This window comes from Dendrobates tinctorius, unplaced genomic scaffold, assembly GCF_039654945.1.
Source record: "Dendrobates tinctorius isolate UK_male_01 unplaced genomic scaffold, ASM3965494v1 ptg000085l, whole genome shotgun sequence".
Lineage (NCBI taxonomy): Eukaryota > Metazoa > Chordata > Amphibia > Anura > Dendrobatidae > Dendrobates > Dendrobates tinctorius.
Window position 1 is genome coordinate 7845772 of NW_027361753.1, and position 13829 is coordinate 7859600.

At 44.2% G+C, this 13829-nt stretch overlaps 1 protein-coding gene across 9 annotated transcripts in view; it reads left to right on the plus strand.

Moving 5' to 3' along the window:
• WDR7 (WD repeat domain 7) overlaps nucleotides 1–13829 on the plus strand; it is a 402328-nt gene that overhangs the window by 200974 nt on the left and 187525 nt on the right. The window contains exon 22 of one of the 9 annotated variants that reach the window (XM_073584835.1): nucleotides 742–2565. The exons of the other annotated variants lie outside the window; for them this stretch is intronic. Within the exon in view, the coding sequence (XP_073440936.1) occupies nucleotides 742–1067 (326 nt within the window). The 3' untranslated portion in view covers nucleotides 1068–2565. Of the gene's footprint in view, nucleotides 1–741; nucleotides 2566–13829 lie in introns of those variants that run through there. 9 annotated transcript variants of the gene reach the window in all.

A 13829-nucleotide genomic window follows, 5' to 3' on the forward strand; every position in this document is an offset into this window, starting at 1 on the left:
TATCGTATAATTTATGGCTCTAAAAAAGACAAAAAATGAAATACAATTGGCATAAACTTTTTCTTATGTAATTTACTTTCTGCATTTTTAGATATTTAAATGAGCCTTTTTATATTGCGATAGAACGTGTATGTAATTATATATACAGTATGTGCATAGTATATATATATATATATATATATATATATATATATATATATATATATATAGTGTGTGACAATACCAAACTTTTATATAATCATGTTGGTCCCTGACAGATATTTTCCTCCACACCTTTACTGATGCAGTCTGTTACTGAAAAGTTGCTGTTGTACTTCATATGCAAATGAGGCTTAAGTGCTCTGGGCATGATCAGAGCACTTCCCACCCTTCTGCCTCCCCACCATCTTTAGTTCCCATCCAGCCCCACCTTAGTCTGCTTCACTGACAACTCACTGACTTGACTACACAGTAGAGGGATAGAGCTAGAGAGGCAAAAGCTTGGGAATTGCTTTGGCACTCCCAGAGCACTTAAGCCTCATTTGCAATATGAAATAAAGCAGTGATTTTTTTTTTTTTTTTTTTACCATCAAAGGGGAGGCAGTAAATTGCTTATCTAAAGGCTTGAATGACATTCTCTTTTAGAAAGACACATTGCTATTTAAACGTATTGTTGGGGGTGGGCAGTTTGTGCTGACAGTCTCCCTTTAAAGGGGTTGTCTGGAGAGTAAAAAAAAATTTTTTTTTTTTTTTTTTTTTTAGAAAATGCTCGGAATGGGTTTGAAAACCTTGAGAAGAGGCTCCCTTCATCAATCGTCCGCCAGTCACATTCTGGTGCTGGTCTTTATTTCATGCTGCAGCGCTTATGCCCAGATTTGGGGGTTCAGGCCCCCTGCTACCAATCAATGGTTGTAACTTACAGTGTAGAACAGGAGCAGCGAGGGAACGTTGAGGAAAATTTCGCCTCCTTTTATTTATCAATTTATTACGTTTTTCTAAGCATTTACTACAAAACGTTTACTTTCCAGATAGTCCCCCTTTATTTTATTTATTTATTTATTTTTTCTTGGGTTTTAGATTTTGTATGATGCCTCGCTAATCTTCATCTGTAGTATTTCACTCAATACTTTCCGAATGATTAATTTAATTTGTTACTTTTTGTATTAAATTAATTTTTTTTTGTGCATTTATGGAAACTTTTTGTACAATTACAAGAAGGTATAAAAATTGCGCAAAAAAAAAAAATTAAATTCCCAAATATTATCCTCTAAAAATCTTTTCTGTGTAATTTTAATTTTCCACATAGTAATGGTTAATGATTTGTTTGAACCCATCTGGGAAATATTAGGCACAGAAGTAAGTATTCTCCTCCGTCCCGGCCATTCCTGGTGCGCTCCTCGAACAATGGGGAGAGAAGATCTTCAATTATTAAAGCTCACACTTGATTTTTCCATTTTTTGAGACGCCTTTATTCTCCAGAAGTAAACAGCAGAAATGCTGATGAAAGACAATGCCTGTGGTTTCTGACATGAACAGGGGAACTTTGACCTCCGAGAACTGTAAAATAGCCATCAAGGGTCCCGTTTTTTTACATGATGGCAGCAGGATGATTTACGTGTCGTAATCCAGGAAGCTGTAAGATCCTTTTATGTAGGAACGTTGTAGCCGGTAAAAGGCTGACTATGGTTTCAAAGTAGCAATGCTTTATGACATGGACCTATAAAAAAAGAAATTACAAGATGACCCACTGACAGCAATTCAAGTTCTAATCTTTAATCAATTTTTAATACTTTTTTTTTAATTGTTATTTTATTTTTGGCTAAAATCAAAATTAAATTTCAACGGGGAAAAGAAAGAAAATCTGTCCAACAAACCGAACGGGAGACCTCGGCATCAGAAACGGGTTGTGAAGGCCAAATTTTTATTTTCTTTCATTTATGTGCTACAAAAACGAGGCCAGAAAAAATGGGGATTGTCCACTTTGGTGTTTGGGGGGGGGGGGACCTCATCGATTCTCCCCTCGGTCCCCTACTTGATGTGGAGATGATGTCTTGACAAATCTGCAGCCAATCATTGGTAACTAGAGATGAGCTGACCTGTCAAAGTTTGGGTTCGACCAAACTTTAGTCAAAAGATTTGGTTTGGTACCAGAAGTGTGCCAGAAATTGAACCCCATAGAAATCAATGGGGACCCGATTTTTGGACCTGGAAAATCTCTCGTAAAACGGACTTCCAGGACGAGTCTGTGTTTGGTGCTGAACTCCAGACACTAGGTGCCCGTTTTGAAGCCCGAACTTCACAGTTCAGGCTCGCTCATCTCTATTGGTGACCATAAAGTGGAGATCTGCAAAAAGCCAGTAAAGTGTCAGAACTGGAATAGGGGTGGATTAGTGAGAAGCATATAACATTTTTTTTTTATTTTCTGCAAGTTCTCTAGTGATTTTCCCTAAAAATCACTCAAGGTATACAACTTAAAGAGTAAAATCAAATATTTTAATATGATTGACCCCAGAAGTTTAATTCACTTTTCAGGCCACAGACCATGTTGATCTTTTTATATGGAGCATTAAAAAGACATTTAAATTACTTCAGTCTTGTGCATTATCCTTGCTGAGAGATACTGTTGTGCTCAAAAGTTTACATACCCCATCAGAATTTTTGCTTTCTTTGCCTTTTTTCAGATAATATGAATGATACCAACACTTTTACACCACTCATGGTTAGTGGTTGGGTGAAGCCATTTATTGTCAAACTACTGTATTTTCTGTTTTTAAATCATAATGACAACCCAAAACATCCAAATGACCCTGATCAAAAGTTCACATACCCCATTTCTTAATACCGTGTATTGCCCCCTCTAACATCAATGACAGCTTGAAGTCTTTTGTGGTAGTTGTGGATGAGGTTCTTTATTTTCACAGATGGTATAGCTGCTCACTGTTCTTGGCAAAACACCTCCAGTTCCTTTAAATTCCTGGGCTGTCTAGCATGAACTTTGCATTTGATATCGTCCCAGAGTGGCTCAATGATATTGAGGTCAGGAGACTGAGATGTCCACTCCAGAACCTTCACTTTATTCTGCTGTAGCCAATGACCGGTCGACTTGGCCTTGTGTTTTGTATCGTTGTCATGTTGGAACATCCAAGTACGTCCCATGCACATCTTCTGGGCTGATGATTGCAAATTTGCCTCCAGTATTTGCTGATAACATGCTGCATTCTTCTTTCCTTCAATTCTGACCAAGTTTCCTGTGCCTTTGTAGCTCACACGTCCCCGAAACATCAGCAATCCACCTCCGTGCTTTACAGTAGGAATGGTGTTCCTTTCATCATAGGCCTTGCTGACCTCTCCAAATGTAATGTTTATGGTTGTGGCCAAAAAGTAAAATTTTGGTCTCGTCACTCCAAATTACATCGTTCCAGAAGTTTTGAGGCTGGTCTCTGTACTGTTTTGCCTATATGCAGGCGAGATACTTTGTGGCATTTGCACAGTAATGGCTTTCTTCTGGCGACTCGACCGTGCAGCCCATTTTTCTTCAAGTGCCTCTTTATTGTGCATCTTGAAGCAGCCACACCGCTAGTTTTCAGAGAGTTCAGTATTTCAGCTGATGTTATTTGTGGGTATTTCTTTGTATCCCAAACCATTTTCCTGGCAGTTTTTAGCCAAAATTTTTGTTGGTCTACTTGACCGTGGTTTTGATTTTACAGAGCCCCTGATTTTCCATCTGATAATCACAGTTTGAACGCTGCTGACTGGCATTATCAATTCCTTGGATATCTTTTTGTATCCCTTTCCTGTTTTATACAGTTCAACTACCTTTTCCCGTAGATCCGTTGACAATTCTTTTGCTTTCCCCATGACTCACCATCTAGAAATGTCAGTGGCTGGATGACAGATGCAAGAGTCTGTCTGGATCCCAGAAACTCACTCAGCTTTTATGCACACACACTGATTACAAGCAAACAGGTCACAGGTGAGGATGTTACCTTTAGCATCCATTCAAACCCATTTGGGTCAACTTCTGTGCATGTTAGCAGGTCAAAATCACTAGGGTATGTAAACTTTTGATCAGGGTAATTTGGATGTTTTGGGTTGTAATTACTATTTAAAAAGAGAAAACTCAGTAGTTTGACAATAAATGGCTTCACCCAACCACTAACCATGAGTGGAGAAAAAGTTTTGGTGTTATCATTCATATTTTCTGGAAAATGGGCCAAGAAAGCTGAAATTCTGCCAGGGTATGTAAACTTTTGAGCACAACTGTAAATGATAGAACATTTACCCAAACTGTGCTACAAGCTATGTTTCTGGAGAAGAAACTTGCTAACTATTTAAGTTGTGCGATTACAGCAGCCTCTGCACTGGAAATGTGAGCAGCCAATTACTGGGGACCAGGAAGTAGCGATCAGCAAAAGGGCAGATAAGTGTCAGAACGGAAACAGTGGTAGATTAGTGAGATGCATATTACTTTTTTATATGCCAGTTGCCTAGTGTGATTTCTCCTCAAACTCGGTTAAGAGATGCAACTTATTAAAATGTTTACTTATTTTTCCATTCTCTTTACTAGTTTAATTACTGCAGTCTTTAACTATAACTTTACTGAGAGATAAGTTATAGAACATTTACCCAAACAGTGCTACAAGGTATATACTGTATGTGTAGAAGAAAACGTTAACTATATAAGTCCTGTGATTACAGCAGCCTCTGCACTGTTTCAAGCGATGCCATTATTTTTTGTGAGTGGAGGAAAGATATTTTTTTAAGTATTGTAGGAAGACATCTGTGTCTACATCTTTTTCTATATTGACTTATCTAATATCTGTTTGTTCATCTGCATTCATTTTTTACCTTTATTGATTTTTTTTGCATGTTTTTTTGTTTCTTTTTCTGCATCAGAAGTCTTTAACCTCTTGCAGGTCTTGAGGCAATGTCAATTCTGATAAGTTATTATAAAGGGAATAATCATATTAAATATATGGCTTTTACCACACTGTCAGTGATAAGGTTTTAACCAGGGCCGGACTGGGACTAAAATTCAGCCCTGGCATTTGAAGTTACACAGGCCCACTAGTCACATGGTGACTATATAATATTTTTGTACAGTTGTAGGTTACAAGCAGTGAGAGGAGATTAACACGACTATATAACATGTAGTCACAGCTGTGTCCAGTATTTCAGCTCAGTCCTATTTATTGCTTTTAGGTACAGTACTCCTCCCAAAGGTCTGTCCCCTTTTGTACGCACGGTGACAGAATTCCTGGCAGAACTGCTATCCATTGGGCAACCAGACCCCCTGGTCATAGCTGCCTCTATCATACCTCCCAACTTTTGAGGGAGGGAAAGAGGGACAAAGACTGCGGCGCGCGCAAATTTTAGGCCACGCCCGGCCACACCTATTCCGCAACTAGTCACACTCATGTCCATGCCTAATCGTACCCATTTAGCACTGCTGATCACACTGACTTGTACTGAGGGCACAGTGGCTGGCATTATGGGCACACTGACTGGCACTAAGGAAGAGAGAAAACAGAGAGAGAGAGAGAAAAAAGAGAAAGAAAGAAAGAGGGGAAAGAAAGAACAGCGAGACAGAGAAAGAATAGAGAGAAAGAAGTAAAGAAAAGAAAGAAAGAGGAAAGAAAAAAGAAAGAAAGGGGAAAGAAAGAACAGAGAGAGAGAAAGAAAAAAGAAAGATTAGAGAGAAAGAAAGAACAGAGAGAGAGAGAAAGAAAATGAGGGAAAGACAGAACAGAGAATGAGAAAGAAAGAACAGAAAGAAAGAAAAAGAGAGAAAGAAATAAATAAAGATTCTATAAAGATACTATAGCAGCCCGGCTCCCATTGTAGTGCCCACCTGAGCCTCCCGATGCAGGACATATCATGATCCGCTCACATGGTCGGCATCCCCGATTCCAAGGCGATCCTGCTGTCTACGCTGTCGGAGGAGGACACGGTGATGGATCTGAAGCATTCCTGGTTCTGTTACAATCTCCCCAAGAAATTATCTCATTTCCGGTCAGCTTCCAGCACATCACTTCAGGTGGAACGTCATGTGTGTGTTATAAAATGCTCCTCGGGGCTCCGCCGTGTACTCCTGTGTCCGTGGGAAAAGCCCGCTTTGTATGCTTTGTACACACTTGGCTCCGCTCCGTACATCCCGTTCACATATGGCTCCACTCCATACACACACGGCTCCCCTCCGTATAACCCATACACACACGGCTCCTCTCCGTACACCTCGTACACGCGCAGCTCCTCTCCGTACACCTCGTACTCACGCAGCTCCGCTCCGTACACCTCGTACACACACGGCTCCTCTCCGTACACCTCGTACACACACGTGGCTCCGCTCCATACACCTCGTACTCACGCGGCTCTGCTCCGTACACCTCGTACTCACGCGGCTCCGCTCCATACACCTCGTACTCACGCGGCTCCTCTCCGTACACCTCGCACACACACGGCTCCGCTCCGTACACCTCGTACACACACTGCTCCGCTCCGTACACCTCGCACACACACGGCTCCGCTCCGTACACCTCGTACACACACGGCTCCTCTCCGTACACCTCGTACTCACACGGCTCCTCTCCGTACACCTCGTACTCACGCGGCTCCGCTCCGTACACCTCGTACTCACGCGGCTCCGCTCCATACACCTCGTACTCACGCGGCTCCGCTCCGTACACCTCGTACACACACGGCTCCACTCCGTACACCTCGTACACACACGGCTCTGCTCCGTACACCTCGTACACACACGGCTCCGCTCCGTACACCTCGTACACACGCGGCTCCGCTCCGTACACCTCGTACTCACGCGGCTCCGCTCCGTACACCTCGCACACACGCGGCTCCGCTCCGTACACCTCGCACACACGCGGCTCCGCTCCGTACACCTCGCACACACGCGGCTCCGCTCCGTACACACGGCTCCGCTCCGTACACCTCGTACACACACGGCTCCGCTCCGTACACCTCGTACACACACGGCTCCGCTCCGTACACCTCGTACACACACGGTTCCGCTCCGTACACCTCGTACACACACGGCTCCGCTCCGTACACCTCGCACACACACGGCTCCGCTCCGTACACCTCGCACACACACGGCTCCGCTCCGTACACCTCGTACACACACGGCTCCTCTCCGTACACCTCGTACACACGGCTCCGCTCGGTACACCCCATGCACATACAGCTCTGCTACATCTACCCTGTAAACCCCTCCTGACCCCACACATACTTATCTCATCCAGCAACATGACAACAGCACAGCAGAGTCTTGCAGACACCAAGAGGAAAGGCTGAGCGCACAGGACCTGTGATGAGGTCACAGGAGGGGCGGAGTCAGGGGTCTGGACAAAGGCTCCTGATCGTGTGACCCCCTGACTCCTCCCCTCCTGTGACCTCATCACAGGTCCTGCGAACGGAGAAGGCAAGCGACACTGTTAGTGGCTGCGGGGGCGGGGGGTTTCATGCTGCGGCGAGGATGGGGTGCGTGGGGGAGGCATGGTGGCTTATCTCCCTGCAGTGCGCGAGGAACTTGGAAACTATCACCGCCGTGCCCACAGAGGGCCGGCGGCAGGAGCAACAGTGGCCGCAGCAGCTGGCAAGCGGCCAGATGATCGGGAGCTGCCGCCCGCGGCCCACATGACAGCGGCCCAGCGGGAAAATGCCCGGTTGGTTATATTGCCAATCCGGGCCTGGTTTTAACCCTGGTTTTGCCGTGCTATGACATCTCTGATAAAACTAGAGCTTCTTGCTGCTGTCAAACCAGTGATATGCTTTCTGTAACGCTGCTGTTGGCACCCTGCAAGGCTCTACTCCCCCCTCCATGCAGGGACACCGACGTACTCATCACTCCGGCCGTGTTGTGTGCTCCCTGTGTCTGAGAGTTCCCATCGGTGCACCTAGTGTGCGTGTTTGCTCCCCTTTTATTAAAGGGCCAGCGTGCACACCTGCAAGATGTCCCACAACCAATTGCTTGGAGACATCTTGTATGAAAGACACTCTCCCCTATAGTCAGTTGCTGAAAAAACAATTCATTAGTGATTTAGGTGTACTACTAGTGAGTTGTTAGGATCCCTGGTCCTTGCGCGGTCCTTCTTGTACCTGAAGTCCCTAGTCCTTGTGTGGCCAGTCTTGAGCCTGAAGTCCCTGGTCCTTGTGTGGCCAATCTTGAGCCTGAAGTCCCTGGTCCTTGTTTGGCCAGTCTTGAGCCTGAAGTCCCCTGGTCCTTGCGTGGCCAGCCTTCTTGAGCCTGAAGTCCCCTGGTCCTTGCGTGGCCAGCCTTCTTGAGCCTGAAGTCCCCTGGTCCTTGCGTGGCCAGTCTTCTTGAGCCTGAAGTCCCCTGGTCCTTGCGTGGCCAGTCTTCTTGAGCCTGAAGTCCCCTGGTCCTTGCGTGGCCAGTCTTCTTGAGCCTGAAGTCCCCTGGTCCTTGCGTGGCCAGTCTTCTTGAGCCTGAAGTCCCCTGGTCCTTGCGTGGCCAGTCTTCTTGAGCCTGAAGTCCCCTGGTCCTTGCGTGGCCAGTCTTCTTGAGCCTGAAGTCCCCTGGTCCTTGCGTGGCCAGTCTTCTTGAGCCTGAAGTCCCTTGGTCCTTGCGTGGCCAGTCTTCTTGAGCCTGAAGTCCCCTGGTCCTTGCGTGGCCAGTCTTCTTGAGCCTGAAGTCCCCTGGTCCTTGCGTGGCCAGTCTTCTTGAGCCTGAAGTCCCCTGGTCCTTGCGTGGCCAGTCTTCTTGAGCCTGAAGTCCCCTGGTCCTTGCGTGGCCAGTCTTCTTGAGCCTGAAGTCCCCTGGTCCTTGCGTGGCCAGTCTTCTTGAGCCTGAAGTCCCCTGGTCCTTGCGTGGCCAGACATTGAAGCCACATCTGCAGTCCCTGAAGTCTAAAACTGCTTAGAACCAGTATCCAAGACCAGTGTGTCTGAATGTGTGCATGTCTGAGTAATGTGAATCCGGACTGTCATATCAGTCTCTGAATGAGACCGGTCTGTGACTCTGTGTCAGTATCCGTTCTGTCAGAGGATCCTGAACCTAGTAATCTGAGTAGAGGCCGAGTTTGTATCCCTGTCTGTGTTCCTGAACCTTGGGGTCAGCAGCTGTAGCTCCAGGGACTGCCTAGGAGTGGTACCTGGGGGCTATCTGCAGCTCAAGCCTGATCCAACATCAAATGCTCCGGTGAACACCAGTTGGCCACTTAGCTGCGCCCCTTCTAGGTAAGTGTGGCCCCATGGCACAGTGGGTACACGAACCACGTACGCCACCTGCGTGCGTAACACTGTCTGTTTTTCTTTTTAAAAATAAAGAAAAATTGACATCGGAACAGGTCCCTATAGATAGCGGGTGCAGGCCTTCAGAAACCTTACCAAAGAAGGAGCACTCTAAACTAATAGATTCAGTGAAAAAAGTTTGTGTTTATTTAGTCCATAGATCTGATGTTTCAGCCCTATGCAATGATCTTTTTTCACGCCTTGGCTTGTCTTTACAAAGATTCAGTGGGTCTTAAATGTCTGTATGGGCTACTTTTTTTTCATTGAATCTACGAGTCTGGGGTGCTGCCTTTTTTGGACTCATAAAATCTGTCCATGTATCCATCAAATGGTGACAGCACACCAAAATAAAAAAAAAATTGTAATGGCCCATAGTGACAACGTTTTGGTCCATATGAGGACCTTAATCACGCCTTGAGAAAAATTAAATATTTTCTATTTACCTACATCAGTGTACTGCCTTCATTTTTTTGTATATATTTGAGGAACTGGTCTTACCTGGGAGGCTCTGCACCCTATTATTAATTTATTGCCGGTGCTGCACCTATATTTCTAATGTTCTGTTTTGTCTATCGATATTATCTATCTATTATCTATTTATCTATCTATTATCCATCTATTATCTATCTATTATCTATATATCTATTATCTCTCTGTTATCTATTATCTATCTATTATCTGTGTTATCTATCTATTATCCATCATCTATTATCTATATATCTATCTGTTTTCTATCTATGTATTATCTATCTATTATCTGTCTATCTTTCTGTTAGAGATGAGAGCCCTGCCTTCCACCTCCTACCTATCCTTAACCGTGGCTCCTCTTTTGATTAGTCATCCTGGCACGACATCATATGTATCACACCAGGAGCAGCTAATCTAGAGGAGCCGCGGATATGGAAAGTAACAAGATGGTAATCTTGCTCTAATCTAGCATCCAAGGAATGCTGACCCATCCACTGATTTGGGGTCCTGAGAACTTCGTTTGCTCTTCTCTTCTCTGTCAATCTCCTATCTATCTTTCTATCTCGTTTCTTTCCTTCTATCTCCATATTTATCTGTCTATCCCATTTATTGTTGTCAGTTTTACACATTATTTATGAACTTGGTTATCTTAATATTAGCACTTTTTTTAAAATCATTTTCTCATAACGACAAATGACATCCCTGTTTATACCTATTTTATTCAGCTAGGGATTGTCCACGCATGTGATATTGATTACCAATCCTTAAGATCAGATCTGAACGGTCTGACACCAGACAACCTCATTGATCAGATCTTGGCAGTGGAACAGTGTGGCTCTTTACACCATGCAGTTTCTGAGTACTGCAGCTTAGCTCCCATTCATTTCAGTAGGAGCTGAGGTGCAGTACTCCGGAACGGCCACTGCGTGGTGTACAGAGCCACGCTTTGGCTATCTATATCTGACATTGGCAGCTGATTGGTGGGTTGCATGATTTTAGATCCCTGATCACCTATCATGAGGATGGGTCATGTATATATAAGTTCTGAACAAACCCTGTGTTTTGGCGCTTTTCTGAGATCCATGTCAGTTCCCAAGTAATGACAACCCTCCATGACGTCTCATTGATGTCCAAACAGACCAGAGCTTTCAACATCCGAAAAAAAAAGCAAAACAAAGACAGGTGCAACCATGCATTACTCCCCTCTCATCTCTGGCCAGGACACTACCTACGTTTTGTGGCCGGGTGTATGCAACAAACTGAACCATCTGCCACCCCCAACAAACAAGCCGGTGACCCACTGTTCTGCACAATGAGCACTCCTGAAGATTCAGCCCATGGACAAAGTTCACGCTGGGCTCCATTTAAAAAGGTTACAGTCAACTTGAGATCCTTCCCAAAGATCCTGTCAACTTACATTTTGGCATGTGGTCTCGCATTGCCCACCATGCCGAGATCAAAGAAACGTTTAATTTGTCTTTAATCACTCCTCGAGCACGCCAGCAACTCTTGCAGCTTAGGAGCGGAACGGCGGCTCTTTAAGGAGGCTTTCAGATGCTAAATACAGCGTGAGGCCTCCTATTAAGAGAGAGCAAGTTTAATAAGGACCCATTTTTCTCGGAGGAATGAACTGGAAGCGGTTTCCCCATCACTTTTCATTAAGTGTCCTCCTAGTGAATGCAAAAAAAAAAAGAAAAAACTTCAAATCTTTTCTTGAAATCTGTTCAGGGTTGACTCCTTAAACAACATGGAAGGTATGCGGAGAAGTAAGGTGGACATCTGTCTCATCAGCAGATGTCCACAATGAACTCTCCGGATCAGTCCAGTGTCCTTTTGTCTGCATGTTTGACATGTGGTTGAAGGACAGATGCCAGCGGAGACTCCACTCTGTTTAGGTCAAATAACTTTATTCAAGGTATTAGGCCTCGCATAACAAATAGTCATTACCGTGAAAGAATACTAAGTCACTCGCCCAATTAACGCCTATTAGGAGCTGAGCAACAGCAGACAATGACAGGAGAGTGAGGATCCCGGCACGTCATTGTCCTCTCCAGAAGGTCCACCAAGAGTCACGAACTCACCAGGGAACCCACGTCTTTGGGTTGTCATACAAAAGCTGATGTGTTTTTTACTTTTTTGGAAGTTTGATATAATTAGATACCAAATAAATAGTAGGTAGAAATAGATACATACGAGATGCACAGACGGTAAATGAAGATGCTAGGTAGAGATGCTTGGTGGTTGGAAAAAGATACTATGTAGATATACAGTTAGGTCTAGAAATACTTGGACAGTGACCGAATCTTTGTGATTTCAGCTCTGCAGGGGAGTATTTTTTGGTTTCAAATGAAACAACTGAGATGCAATAGAAGTGGAGACTTTCTAGGTTTAATTAAAGGGGTTGAACAAAAATATTCTGAGAAACCTTTAGAAAGTGCAACAGTTTTTCTACAAAGCCTCCTCATTTCAGGGGCTCAAAGTCAATTGAACAAATTAACTTGATCATGATTAAAACGTTCATTTTTAATATATTATAGAGAATCCTTTGCAGCAATGACTGCATGAAGTCTGGTAGCCATGGACGTCACCAAACGCCAGGTTACCTCCTGTGTGATGCTTGTTGATTGTTTGTGGGTCTTTCTGCCTTAAATTTTGTATTACGCAAATACTGCTCAATGGGGCTGAGATCTCATGATGACTCGGCCACTGCACAATATTCCACCTCTTTGCTTTCGCAGTATGTTTTGGGTCATTGTTCATCTGTCCTGTGAAATGCCGTCCAATCATCCTTGCTTCATTCTGTTGAATCTGAGAAGAAAGTCTCGCCCTGTACACACAGAATTCATCCGGCTGCTTCTGTCTTCAGTCACATCATCAATAAACCCTAGTGACCCAGTGCCATTGGAAGCCATGCATGCCCGCGTCATCAAACAGTCTCCACCATGTGTTACAGAGGGTGTGCTGTACTTTGGATCATGAACCGTTCCAAGCCTCCTCTGTGCTTTCTTCTTCCCTTCATTCTGGCAAAGGTTGATCTTCGTTTTGCTTTTCCAGAACTGGGCAGATTCTTTAAATATTTTTTTTGGCAAATTCTAATCTGGCCTTACCTTGTGGTGACCCCTCTGTATTTGCTCTCATGAAGTCTTTATGGTAGATTTAGATACTGAAATACCTACTTCCTGGAGATTGTTCTTCACTTGGATGGATGTTGTGAAGGGTTTTTCTTCACCACAGAAAGGATTCTGCCATCCACTATTGTTGTTTTACGTGGACGTGCAGGCCTTTTTTTATTTCCCCACCTCATCAGTGCTCTCTTTTTACTTCAGAATGTACCAAACTTTTGATTTGACCACTCCTAACATTTCTTCTACCTATCTAATTGATTTCTTTTTTTTTTTAGCCTAATAATGGTCTGTTTCTCTTTAATTGAAAGCTCCTTTGCCCGCATGTTGTGGGTTCACAGCAACTGCTTCTAAATGCTAATTCCACACCTAAAATCAGCTCCTGACCTTTTCCCTGCTTAATTCATAGTTTTACAATTGAAGGTAGACTTAAGGCCATCACGTTCAACCTATGGCCTAAAATGTTGATCCCAGAGTAAGGGAAAAATCCCCATGTGGCAGACAGTAATGGCTACATATTAGGGGAAAATTCCTTCCCGGCTCTATTCGATAATCAGATGAGTTCCCTGTAACAACGCCCCTTCGCAGAATCTAGTGCCCATAGACTGTAATATTATATTTATCAAGAAAGGCATCCAGTCCCTTCTTGAATTTTAGTGGTGAATCGACCATAACATCATCATGTGACCGAGAGTTCCATAGTCTCACTGCTCTTACAGTAAAGAAGCTGTTTCTTGACTGAGTAAACCTTCTTTCCTCCAGACTTAGAGGATGCCCCATTGTGCCTGTCACAGGTCCTTGTGTAAAAAGATCATTGTAAAGATCCTCTCATATATCTGTACATTGTAATAAGCCTTCAGATCTCTATGGTTGTCGTTGCCGGATTGCTATAAGCGCCCGCCCGGTGGTCAGCGCTCACAGCAAGTGATCATTTCTGCTGCATACAGGTTATCTGATCATCGCTTCTATGTAGCAGATCCGCTCAAAGTAGTGCAG